The following is an 11,335-nucleotide window of genomic DNA, read 5'->3' on the forward strand; positions in this document are numbered from 1 at the left end:
TATAGGGAGTAACGATATGTTTTATGAAATGTAGTGAAGTAAAAAGTACGATTTTATGCTTTGGAATGTAGTGAAGTAAAAGTAAAAGTTACTCAAAATAAAACTACTCCAGTAAAGTACAGATACTTGAAAAATGTCCTTAAGTACAGTAACGAAGTAAAGCTACTCCGTTACTGTCCACCACTGCACGACAGATACGACCAGAACAAGAGTTGAGATCAGTTTAACTGGAGAAACTGCAATGAAGAAGCGGAGCAGCTTTTAAAGTGGTTTAATGAGATAGACTGAGTCTGTATTTACACTCCTTCATTCACTGAACCTCACAAAGACCAACACAACCACCAGACAAGCTGTGGGAAAATGATCATGATAGGAGTTATATTAAAATATGATCAACAGGAGCAACATTTCTGTCTTGTGTGATTTATAGCACAGAAGAATCTTCAATAACCCAATAAATAAAGAAATCCCTTCAGGACTGACAAGTTGTAGAAAACTAAGGCTGTATGATGAGGTGATGTGTTAGCGGTGGTGCTCTCATCGGATGCCTGACCAGCTGTGCAGATAGGACGTCCAGCCTGACCCCCGAGAGCCCGCGGACTCCTCCTCACCTACAGACACAAACACACCGGATGAGCCCAGTGCTGTTAGTTACACTGCACAAGCAGAGAGAGAGAAGTGTGTTCCTGTGGAGCACCTTGAGCGATGGCAGCCAGCCTGCTCTTCTCCTCCGGGCTCAGCTGCAGCATGGTGTGAATCACAGGAAGTAGAGCCTGTCTCTCGCTGCCCGAGCGCAGGAAGATGAACTGCAGCAGCACGTTCTTCAGGTACTCCAGGTTGGCCACGGACTTCTCCCGCTCCTGATTACGCTCCAGTCGACGCACCTCACTCTTCAGAAGCTGCAGAAACAGTGTGAGTGTTCAGACACACGGGACGGGTGTGTGTGTGTGTGTGTGTGTGTGTGTCTCACGGTGATCTGCTCCATCAGGACAGCGTTCAGACACACGGGACGGGTGTGTGTGTGTGTGTGTGTGTGTGTGTGTGTGTCTCACGGTGATCTGCTCCATCAAGACAGCGTTCAGACACACGGGACAGGTGTGTGTGTGTGTGTGTGTGTGTGTGTGTCTCACGGTGATCTGCTCCATCAGGACAGTGTTCAGACACACGGGACGGGTGTGTGTGTGTGTGTGTGTGTGTGTGTGTGTGTGTGTCTCACGGTGATCTGCTCCATCAGGACAGTGTTCAGACACACGGGACGGGTGTGTGTGTGTGTGTGTGTGTGTGTCTCACGGTGATCTGCTCCATCAGGACAGCGTTCAGACACATGTGACAGGTGTGTGTGTGTGTGTGTGTGTCTCACGATGATCTGCTCCATCAGGACAGCGTTCAGACACATGTGACAGGTGTGTGTGTGTGTGTGTGTGTCTCACGGTGATCTGCTCCATCAGGACAGTGTTCAGACACACGGGACAGGTGTGTGTGTGTGTGTGTGTGTGTGTGTGTGTGTGTGTGTGTGTCTCACGGTGATCTGCTCCATCAGGACAGCGTTGGTAGCCTCGGTCTCGTGCAGTAGACTGTTCAGGTGCTCCACGCTGCGGGCGGCTGTGCTCAGCTTCTGCGTCAGCTCCTCTTTACTGGGCTCCATGTGCCACACCACAGGCTCTACACACAGCACAAGCAGAGGAATTTCATCATACAATCTGTGTGTGTGTGTGTGTGTGTGTTCTGACTCTTATTCCGGGTGTCAGGCGTTACGAACACAGCCTGAGCGGGTGCTAACCGTGTTTGAGGTCTGGGGAGGTGAGCAGCTGCTCCAGAGAGGGCAGAGGGGTCCCGCTGGACGACAGGGACTCGGTCTCGGTGGTCTCCATCCCCTCTCCCTCCTCTCTAGCCATGCCCTGCAGATCCAGCTGAGGGACGTCAGCAGGCTTCCGGTCCACGAGAGTCTTCCTGCTCTGCTGCACGTGCACTGTGCCTACAGCAGACACACAGAGTCAGGCCAAACACTGCACTCCCTCTCTCTCTCTCTCTCACACTCTCTCGCTGCTGCTGCTGCTGGGCTCTCTCTCTCTCACACACTCTCTCTCTCTCTCTCTCTCTCTCTCTCTCTCACCGCTGCTGGGCTCTCTCTCACACACTCTCTCTCTCTCTCACTCTCTCACCACTGCTGCTGCTGCTGGGCTCTCTCTCGCTCTCTCTCTCTCACACACTCTCTCTCTCTCTCTCTCTCCGCTGCTGCTGCTGGGCTCTCTCTCTCTCTCACACACTCTCTCTCTCTCTCACTCTCTCACCACTGCTGCTGCTGCTGGGCTCTCTCTCTCTCTCTTACACACTCTCTCTCTCTCTCTCTCTCTCTCACCGCTGCTGCTGCTGCTGCTGGGCTCTCTCTCTCTCTCACACACTCTCTCTCTCTCTCACCGCTGCTGCTGCTGGGCTCTCTCTCTCTCTCACACACTCTCTCTCTCTCTCTCTCTCTCTCTCACCGCTGCTGCTGCTGGGCTCTCTCTCTCTCTCTCACACACACTCTCTCTCTCTCTCACCGCTGCTGCTGCTGGGCTCTCTCTCTCACACACACTCTCACTCTCTCTCTCTCTCACACACACTCTCTCTCTCACACACTCTCTCTCTCTCACCGCTGCTGCTGCTGCTGCTGCTGGGCTCTCTCTCACACACACTCTCTCTCTCTCCGCTGCTGCTGCTGGGCTCTCTCTCTCTCTCTCACACACACTCTCTCTCTCTCTCTCTCACCGCTGCTGCTGCTGGGCTCTCTCTCTCACACACACTCTCACTCTCTCTCTCTCTCACACACACTCTCTCTCTCACACACTCTCTCTCTCTCACCGCTGCTGCTGCTGCTGCTGCTGGGCTCTCTCTCACACACACTCTCTCTCTCTCCGCTGCTGCTGCTGCTGCTGGGCTCTCTCTCTCACACACTCTCTCTCTCTCTCTCACACACACTCTCTCTCTCTCTCTCTCTCTCTCTCTCACCGCTGCTGCTGCTGGGCTCTCTCTCTCTCTCTCTCACCGCTGCTGCTGCTGCTGCTGCTGGGCTCTCTCTCTCTCACACACTCTCTCTCTCTCTCACACACTCTCTCTCTCTCACCGCTGCTGCTGCTGCTGCTGCTGGGCTCTCTCTCACACACACTCTCTCTCTCTCCGCTGCTGCTGCTGCTGCTGGGCTCTCTCTCTCACACACTCTCTCTCTCTCTCTCTCTCACACACACTCTCTCTCTCTCTCTCTCTCTCTCACCGCTGCTGCTGCTGGGCTCTCTCTCTCTCACACACTCTCTCTCTCTCTCACCGCTGCTGCTGCTGCTGCTGGGCTCTCTCTGCAGCTGGAACAGCTGGGCCTCCAGTCTGCTGATCTGCTGCTGCAGAGTCTCTACAGTGCTGCAGTGCTCGTCCTGGAGATGACGCATCTGCTCACGGAAGCTGCTGCGCAGTGCCTCGGTCTGGGCACTCAGTGAAGCTGCGCACTGGCCGTGTTCAGACTTCAGAGCCACGCTCTCAGACTGCAGCGACAGCAGCCTGACAGACACAAACATCATCTCAACAGTCTCAAAGAGCAATGAGTCTCCAGCTCTCACATCAGATAACTTTCAATAACAGATGCTGATTTCATTCAGTTTTCTGCTCAAGAGGATATTTTAAGAATTCACAGAGTTTGCAAAATAGCGAAAGCACTTTGTTTGTACAAGTACTGTGAGAGTCTATATTGTTCAGACAGACACGGCGTTCGTCTGTAGTGTGTCAGAGATGAGTGAAGAACACTAGAGTGACATCAACAGACAGGAAACCTGAGGCAGTGTAAAGCACAGCGGACATTAGGACTTCTGCACCGCAGACACCAGCGCTGGAGCAGGCAACTCTCTCGTGTTTGATGTGATGTGTCACTGAAAGAAAAGCTTTGTGTGTGTACCTCTCCCTCAGCTCGGCCTCTCTGCTGACGGTCTCCTGCAGGATGCGGTTGTGTCTCTCCAGCAGTGTGTCGTGCTCCACCTGCAGCTGCTGTAGCTCGGAGCTGCTGGACTGGAGGCTCTGCTGCGTGTCCTGCAGACGGCTGCGCAGCTGCTCCACCACCGCCTCCATCTGCTCTCTGACACAACACACACACACACACACGGACTTCAAGAGGCCTGTTTGAGACCAGCTCTGCTCAAGGGTCAGATCTGATGGGTGGAATCACATTACAACAAACATTCACAGGGAAACAGGAACAATATTTAATATTTAGCAACACATGCATTTGAGTTTAACATTTACTAACAAGAAACTGCCTGAAACGACATACATTTATTAGACTTAAAACTGATATTTAGAGTGGGCTACTGTTGAATCATGGCAGCTCATATAGTTCAGTAATCTGTAAATGAAGGCACACAATCAGTGTTTTGTTAATGAGGTGAGTGAAGAGCGCTGCTGTAGAAATCTGTCTTATGGACCAGTGGCTCTCTGAAACTGATGCTGCTTTCTTCTGTACAACGGATGTTACGGATTAAATGTTAATAGATTAATCACCATTAGTAACACTTTTATGATCTTATCTATTGTTGATTAATCAATTTCAGCACGAATGCACTAATTTGTATTCAGGGGAGCAGACAATGAAAAGTCTCCCTATACAGTCATCAACACTAGAGTGCGCACTAGAGCTTGTGTATCTTCAGGTCCACAAAACAAGCAGAGATGCTTCGGCTTCCAGTTATGATTGTTCACCACAAACAGATGAAATCAATGAAGACATGATTGGTTGCAGTCATTTTAACCACCATCAAAAACTGAAACACTGCCTTCATTGTAGTTCATACAGTCAACCGCTCACCCCCACACACACCTTCTCTATTTTAGAAAAGAATATCTGTGATAACAGGATTGAGGCCCTATCATAGTACAAAGACTGCACTTATTATTAATTTATCCACCCATTCTCACTTCCTTTAAACTAAGATTTGTCATATCCAGTTAAGTACGGGGTGCCACAGGGCTCAGTGTTAGGTCCTCTACTTTTATGTGCAAAACTAAGTAGACATTGTCTGGAAACATGGCAGTAGTTAATTAGTTCATTATGTCAGTGATATTCAGATTAATAATTCCTTGAGACCTGATGAAACTTCTGATGGCTAGTAATTTCCTTCTACTGAACTCTGATAAAACAGGCATTCATTACTGAAATAAAAACTTCTGAATATAAGAGGATACCGGTCATTTGAAAGTCACATTTCCAGTGTTTGTGAAGTGTTTGTATAACTAAGCCTAACTCAAAGTAATCACTTATAAGTGGTTTAGTTCATATCACACTATAGACCAGGGATCCAGCCGGGTTTAGCTGTAACCCTAATCAAACACACCCGAGCATGCTAATCAATGCCAATCAGTGTCTTCAGGATCATTAGAAAATCACAGGTAGAGGAGTTTGATCAGGGTTGGAGCTAAACTCTGCAGTGCATTGGACCTCCAGGACAAGATTAGAAGAAGGGGGTTATAGGTCATCATGTTTAGAAATTTTGGTCATTTAATTATACAAAGTCTATGAAAATCTTTTGCAGGAAACAGATCCATTTCCTAATTGATTCAGATTCATCTCTCTAGTCAAGCACACACCTACATTCATCACCTAAACACATGGGCATGCTGCATTAATAAGGTCGACTGGAACCCACTTCTCAATTACGACAAACCTAAATGACGAACGGTATCAGCGATTATGTCTGTATTGTTTTACTGTGCCAAGGATACCAGACACGGACGGACCCAGCTCTGGTCTGGACTGGTGATCTGAATGTCTTGTGCTTGACCACACAGATAGAGGAGGAGCCCAGGACCGGTCAGGGACTTCACTCAGGATGAACTGCTGCTAAACTGGACATCTGCCATAACATCTATCGATCAGCTTTTAATCAATTAATTACTACTTTTACAGTTTGATTCATATCTGTCAGCTAAATCTACTAATCTACTAAATTTCTCCCCAAGCAGAATTAAATGGTAGGCTGCAAACTGTGAACAATATTGTGATTCTGTACATGACCTGCAAAATAATTACGGCTTAATTCATTGTGCTGTTGAACTACAGAATGCACACTATTTTCCAGCTCTATCCAAACAGTAGTTCATTTGTTTACATGTAAAAGAGACGAAGCACAATGTCATAACTGGAGTGAGAGTGAATGAATCTGTGAAGAGGAAGAGATTCAGAGATCACTGAAACAGCAGCTATAAGAGAAATCCCTCTCTAAACCGCTGGAGAAGCTGTGCACTAAAGGCAGCAATAACATGATGTCACCTCTCCTGTTTGAGAGCATCGCCGTCGCTCTGGGCTGAGCTCTTGTGTTTCTGCTGCTTCAGCACATTGTGCACTCGCACCTTATAACTCTCGAACTCCGACACCGTCGCCGCAAGATCAGCCTGCAATCAAAACAACACCAGAGAGAATATACATGCGAGACAAAAGCAAGTGTAGACAAACATGTATACAGATCCGCTCCTGACAGGAGCTACAGAAGCTGACATCCCAGTGTCAGAGCTTGGGTCTCACCTGAGCAGCGGTGCACTGGTCCTGCAGCGTGGTCAGATTGAGCTGATACGAGCTGGACGTCCGTTGCTGCTGCTCGTTCATCAGCTTCAGCTGCTCCTGCAGCCGGTGACGCTCGGCCGTGAGCTCGCTGCACTGGATCTGACACACACACACACATGAGCCACAGCTGACCACACACAGACCGGAGCACCATCACACCTCCTCCTACCTTCAGCTCCTCCAGCTGCTGCTGATGGGCCTCCAGATCTCCTCTCAGAGCAGACTGGGAGATCATCTGTGCTGCTTCCTGCGGAGGACACGCACTGCTTCACCGTGTGTGCCACATCACCATCTCAAGCTACACTAATTAAAGGTTCATCATTAAGGACAGGTATTCAGAGACTGATTTGATGAGACTCACTTTTTGTTTTGCGTCGGCCAGATCTTTTTTGGTCTTGACCAGCAGCTGTTTCATCCTGGAGGCTTTGTCTTCTGTCTGATCCAGCAGCAGCTTCAGAGACTCTGAGAGAATCAGCACATAATGAGATTCATCAGTGTTAGAGGACACACTCTTTCACACACATCACTTCATCATCAGTACCCATCTCCTCCTTCAGCCGCTGCTCTTGCTCTTTCTGAGCCTGTATGTGCATCTCGTGCTCCTCCATCTGCTTGTCTTTCTCACAGAGCTTGTGATTGAGCTCTTTGACCAGTTTCTCGTAGTCGGCCATCTCCATGTCCATCAGTGAGCTCTGCTGAGCGTCCTGAGGGAGGAGGACAGCACTCGTCAGTCAGAGCAGTGTTTATGAAGGACAGGACTTCACTAGCGTAACACAAACTGCATCATACAGGGAACACAACTCTGCAGGGTGTTCAGTCTGGTGTACTGTCTGCAGTGCATGCCACATTTAATGCCTTGACTGTATGATCTATAGTATAGTACAGCCTACAGTGTCTCTGGCTGTATGACTGTGAGGGTGAGGATGTGGGTCGTGCCTTGCGCAGCTGCTCGAGCTCCTGAGCCGTCTGCTGGAGCTGATGTCTCTGTCTGCTGAGCTGAGCCTGGAGCTCCTCCAGCTCCCTGACCGCAGACTGATGCTCCTGCAAGAACACACACCCATCCAGAAGACTCAAAACCTCAGAAACCACAGGAAGCCTTCCAGTGACAGAGGCGTGCATCAGGAAGAGGTCTGTACCTTGGCCTTCTGCTCTCTTAAGAGCCTCTCTGCCTCCAGCTCTCGCTCCAGCCCACACTTCAGCTTCTGCGTCTCCAGGATCTGTGTCTCCAGCTGCGTGACGTTCGTCTGCAGCGTCTCGACGCGGGCCGTGAGGTCCTCTCGCTCCGAGGACAGCAGCTCGTGCTGAGACACAGTCACACAACAATCACTGACTCTGAATAAACCTCAGGATCCTTCAGGTGATGGTGCTGCTGAAGTACCTGCTGAACGGCCTGCTGAAGGCGTCTGGTTAACTCTTCGTTGTGTTTACTGGCCTGCTCCAGCTTCTCTCGCTCCTGATCCAGCAGCTCAGCCTGCTTGTCATAGTCCACCATCAGGTTCTGGAGAAACAGCACAATCAATCTCTCATCTACAGAGGAGTTCAGCGACACCAGAGGAGCGAGTCCTAACCTTGTAGTCCTCTGCGCCGTGGATGATGTCCTTCACAGAGCGTGACAATCGGTCTCGCTCAGTCTTCAGCTGCTCCACTTCCTCTCTCAGAGAGATGACCTAGAGCAGCAAACACAGGCCAGATCAACATCACCTTCCAACAGACACCCGTCTCCAGCAGGAACAGACGCCTCAAACCTCTTTCTTGCTGATGTCCAGCTCCTTCTTAGCCTTCACAGCAACAGCTTTGATCTTGTTCATGCGTTCATCTTTCTCTTTGCCTTCTTTCTTCAGCATTTCTATGTGACACAAAAATCATCAAGAATATCAAAGAAACAGTTCATAAGTAGGTTTGCTCAAAGTCTAATTTGAAGAAACTTACCGATTTCATGAGAAAACGCTTTCTTATGTTCATTTTCATCAGACTCCGATGACTCCTTGCTCGTCTGAAAATGGACAGTCAGCAGAAAAGAAGCATAAGAGATCTCTGTGGAGCATGTTTAGACTATTAATGCATGATCATTTGAAACTGTGGACGGATGCTAGTCTGGTCCATCTTCTAGATAAACACCAGGCATTAACTGAGGTGTCTAAAACCCCGGCCACTGTCTGTCTCTCTCTGATGTTATAATTCATGGAAACACAAAACTGAATTGCACTCTGGATTCTCAAGCACATCTATAGAAGCTGAGCCTGCTATTCTGATAGTCTCCTCTGACTGAGTTCTACACAAGGAAACATTCTAGCGTGCATCACAAACACAGGATACCTGTAAGAGAGTGACTTCCTCTCGGAGCTGAGATATGAGAGCGTCTCTGTCAGCAAGAGTCTGCTGGAGCTCGCTGGTCTCCTGGAGCTGAGCATCAGTTTCATCCGCAGACTCTTTTTCCTCTAGACCGCTGCGGTCAGCCACTTGAGCCAGCAGACTGTGGTTTTCTGTCCTCAGCTTCTGGTTCATGGCTTGCACTTGGCTCAGGTCGGTCTGCAGTCCCTGGAAGTCTAGCACCACATCAGCCAGACTGGCCTTGAGCAGCTCCTTCTCCTGCAGGAGGTCCCTGACCCGCGCCTGCAGCTCCACTCGCTCCTCCAGCTGCTGGGTCAACACAGCTCTCTCCTCCTGAGCTCGTGTCCAGAGACAGTCTACGAGCGCAGAGACGTCAGACGAGCCGTCCGCCTCCGGCTCAGAGAAGCTCTGCTGCAGGATCTCAGAGAGGTGGCACTGAAGGCCGGAGAGGTGCTCCTGATTAGCCTCCACGTCTCGCTGAAGGGCGTCCCTCTCTTCTGACAGACTGCTGATCTGGGACTGGAGACGTCTGATGGTGTCCTGACACTCGTCCTGTCTGGACTGGAGAGCACCCAGGTCCTCCTCGAGGCTCTTTATGCGCTCATCTCTCTCCTCGGTCACACAGGACAGCTGATTCTCCAGGTCACTGATCTTGAGCTCATGCTCGGAGTCAGACCTCGTGAACCTCAGCATCTCCTTGAACTCCAGGACAAGAGTCTCCTCGTGTTGAAGATTCACTAGGATTTGTTCAGTCTTGTTCCGTAGGTCCTCAGAAGTCATCAGCGGTCCTTCCTGGTCTGGGTCTCTCTCCTGGAAGACGCTCTGGAGCTCCTCCTGCAGACCGTGGAGCGAGGCCGCCGTGTGCTCCTTCAGGGATCTGTACTGCTGTAAGAGGAGCTCGGCTCGCTCCTGATCTGGCTCCTGCCCCCGCTCCCGCTCCTGATCTGGCTCCTGCTCCCGCTCCCGCTCTCTCTCTCCCTCTTGCTCCTGATCTCCCTCACGCTCCCGCTCCTGATCTCCCTCCCGCTCTCGCTCCTGATCTCCCTCCTGCTCCTGCTCCCGCTCCTGATCTCTCTCTCCCTCCTGCCCCCGCTCCCGCTCCTGATCTCTCTCTCCCTCTCCCTCTCGCTCCTGATCTCTCTCTCGCTCCCGCTCCTCATCTCGCTCCTGCCCCTGCTCTTGCTCCTGATCTCCCTCACGCTCCCGCTCCTGATCTCTCTCTCCCTCCCGCTCCCGCTCCTGATCTCCCTCCCGCTCTCGCTCCTGCTCCCGCTCCTGATCTCTCTCTCCCTCCTGCCCCCGCTCCCGCTCCCGATCTCCTCCAGCGCTCCAGTAGCTCTGCTTCCGGCCGGCGCTGTGGGACTCTTCAGAGATGCTGCTCCTCTCTTCACCTCTGTTCATCTGCAGCTCGTCGATTCTAAACTCCAGTTCTTCCTTCTCCACGGTGAACTCCTCTCGCACCTGCTTCAGCTCTGACTCCAGCTCCCGCTTCACATTCCGCAGAAACACCAGCTCTTCCTGCAGCATCATGTTTCGAGCCTGCAGATCGTCCAGGGCCAGTTTCATGCTGCTGTCCTCGTGGCTGGAGTCGTCTGGAGTCTCGTCACTCGGGGAGGGTTTGGGAGGCCCTGCTCTGGTGGTGTCCTCCTCTTCCTCCTGCACGTCCTGCAGGAAGCCCTCCTTCAGCGCCAGCTGCTCCGAGAGCTCGTCCTGGAGCAGAAGCAGCCGCTCGCGCTCCCTCTCGAAGTCTGCTGCGTTCAGCTCCAGCTGCTCCTCCAGGAAGCGCACGTCTTCCTCGTACTGTCTGTTCAGCCTCTGGATCTCTCCCTGCAGGTTCTCCATCTCCTGCTGGGACTCGGTGAGGCTGGTCTGCTGGGACGCTTTCAGATCCTCCGTCGCTGCCATCCACTGGCGCTTGGCTTCGGCCAGCTCCTCCTCAGTTTGAGATATTCTGGACTCGTACTGAGCACAGGTTGTCTTGAAGTCAGCGGTGAGCTCAGCTGTGTGTTTCTGCATTTCTGTACACTCTTTATTTTTGAAGTCTAGTTCCTCCTGAAGAGCTGCTAATCTTGACATCGTCTCCTGCAAATACATGTGACCTAAAGTCAGTCACGTCATCAGTTCATACAATATCACATGGACGGTTCCAGATTCATTAGGTGGGTCACCTCTAACACAAGCTTTAATTAGACTTATCTTCAATGAGGAGGAGGAATAAGTGGGAAATATAGAAATACATATAACAAATACTTAAATGTAATAAGTGATTACTAATTAAACTAAACTAAACATTAAAACGATCACACAATTTCTCCACTGGATCATTTATTATACCTTATTTTGTGCAGTATTTATTCATTTTCTTATTCTGATGTTTGGTAACCGGACACACGTCAGACAGGTGCAGTAAATACCTGCGCTTGCTTCTGG

The 11,335-nt window shown here is 50.6% G+C and overlaps 1 protein-coding gene and 1 long non-coding RNA gene across 2 annotated transcripts in view; one reads left to right on the forward strand and one right to left on the reverse strand.

The window, feature by feature from the left end:
• Window positions 1–255: 255 nt before the first annotated feature.
• The window catches only part of gcc2 (GRIP and coiled-coil domain containing 2), a 13,071-nt gene continuing 1,991 nt past the window's right edge, over window positions 256–11,335 (reverse strand). The window contains exons 5-24 of the mRNA XM_026217302.1: window positions 11,320–11,335; window positions 10,105–10,987; window positions 8,891–10,017; window positions 8,504–8,567; window positions 8,320–8,420; window positions 8,143–8,241; window positions 7,953–8,072; window positions 7,711–7,875; window positions 7,511–7,615; window positions 7,116–7,278; window positions 6,936–7,036; window positions 6,744–6,821; window positions 6,536–6,673; window positions 6,284–6,405; window positions 3,920–4,096; window positions 3,302–3,528; window positions 1,781–1,975; window positions 1,523–1,662; window positions 698–899; window positions 256–611 (exon numbers count right to left, since the gene is read on the reverse strand). The exon at window positions 11,320–11,335 is cut by the window's right edge and continues 89 nt beyond it. Of these exons, the coding sequence (XP_026073087.1) occupies window positions 538–611; window positions 698–899; window positions 1,523–1,662; window positions 1,781–1,975; window positions 3,302–3,528; window positions 3,920–4,096; window positions 6,284–6,405; window positions 6,536–6,673; window positions 6,744–6,821; window positions 6,936–7,036; window positions 7,116–7,278; window positions 7,511–7,615; window positions 7,711–7,875; window positions 7,953–8,072; window positions 8,143–8,241; window positions 8,320–8,420; window positions 8,504–8,567; window positions 8,891–10,017; window positions 10,105–10,987; window positions 11,320–11,335 (4,297 nt within the window). The 3' untranslated portion in view covers window positions 256–537. The remainder of the gene's footprint in view (window positions 612–697; window positions 900–1,522; window positions 1,663–1,780; window positions 1,976–3,301; window positions 3,529–3,919; window positions 4,097–6,283; window positions 6,406–6,535; window positions 6,674–6,743; window positions 6,822–6,935; window positions 7,037–7,115; window positions 7,279–7,510; window positions 7,616–7,710; window positions 7,876–7,952; window positions 8,073–8,142; window positions 8,242–8,319; window positions 8,421–8,503; window positions 8,568–8,890; window positions 10,018–10,104; window positions 10,988–11,319) is intronic.
• On the forward strand, window positions 909–1,516 carry LOC113053680 (uncharacterized). Its single transcript, XR_003277278.1, has 3 exons — window positions 909–1,283; window positions 1,334–1,353; window positions 1,404–1,516. It is a non-coding gene; the product is annotated as an uncharacterized LOC113053680 (long non-coding RNA).

The sequence above is a fragment of the Carassius auratus genome, chromosome 34 (assembly GCF_003368295.1).
Source record: "Carassius auratus strain Wakin chromosome 34, ASM336829v1, whole genome shotgun sequence".
Taxonomy (NCBI): Eukaryota; Metazoa; Chordata; class Actinopteri; order Cypriniformes; family Cyprinidae; genus Carassius; species Carassius auratus.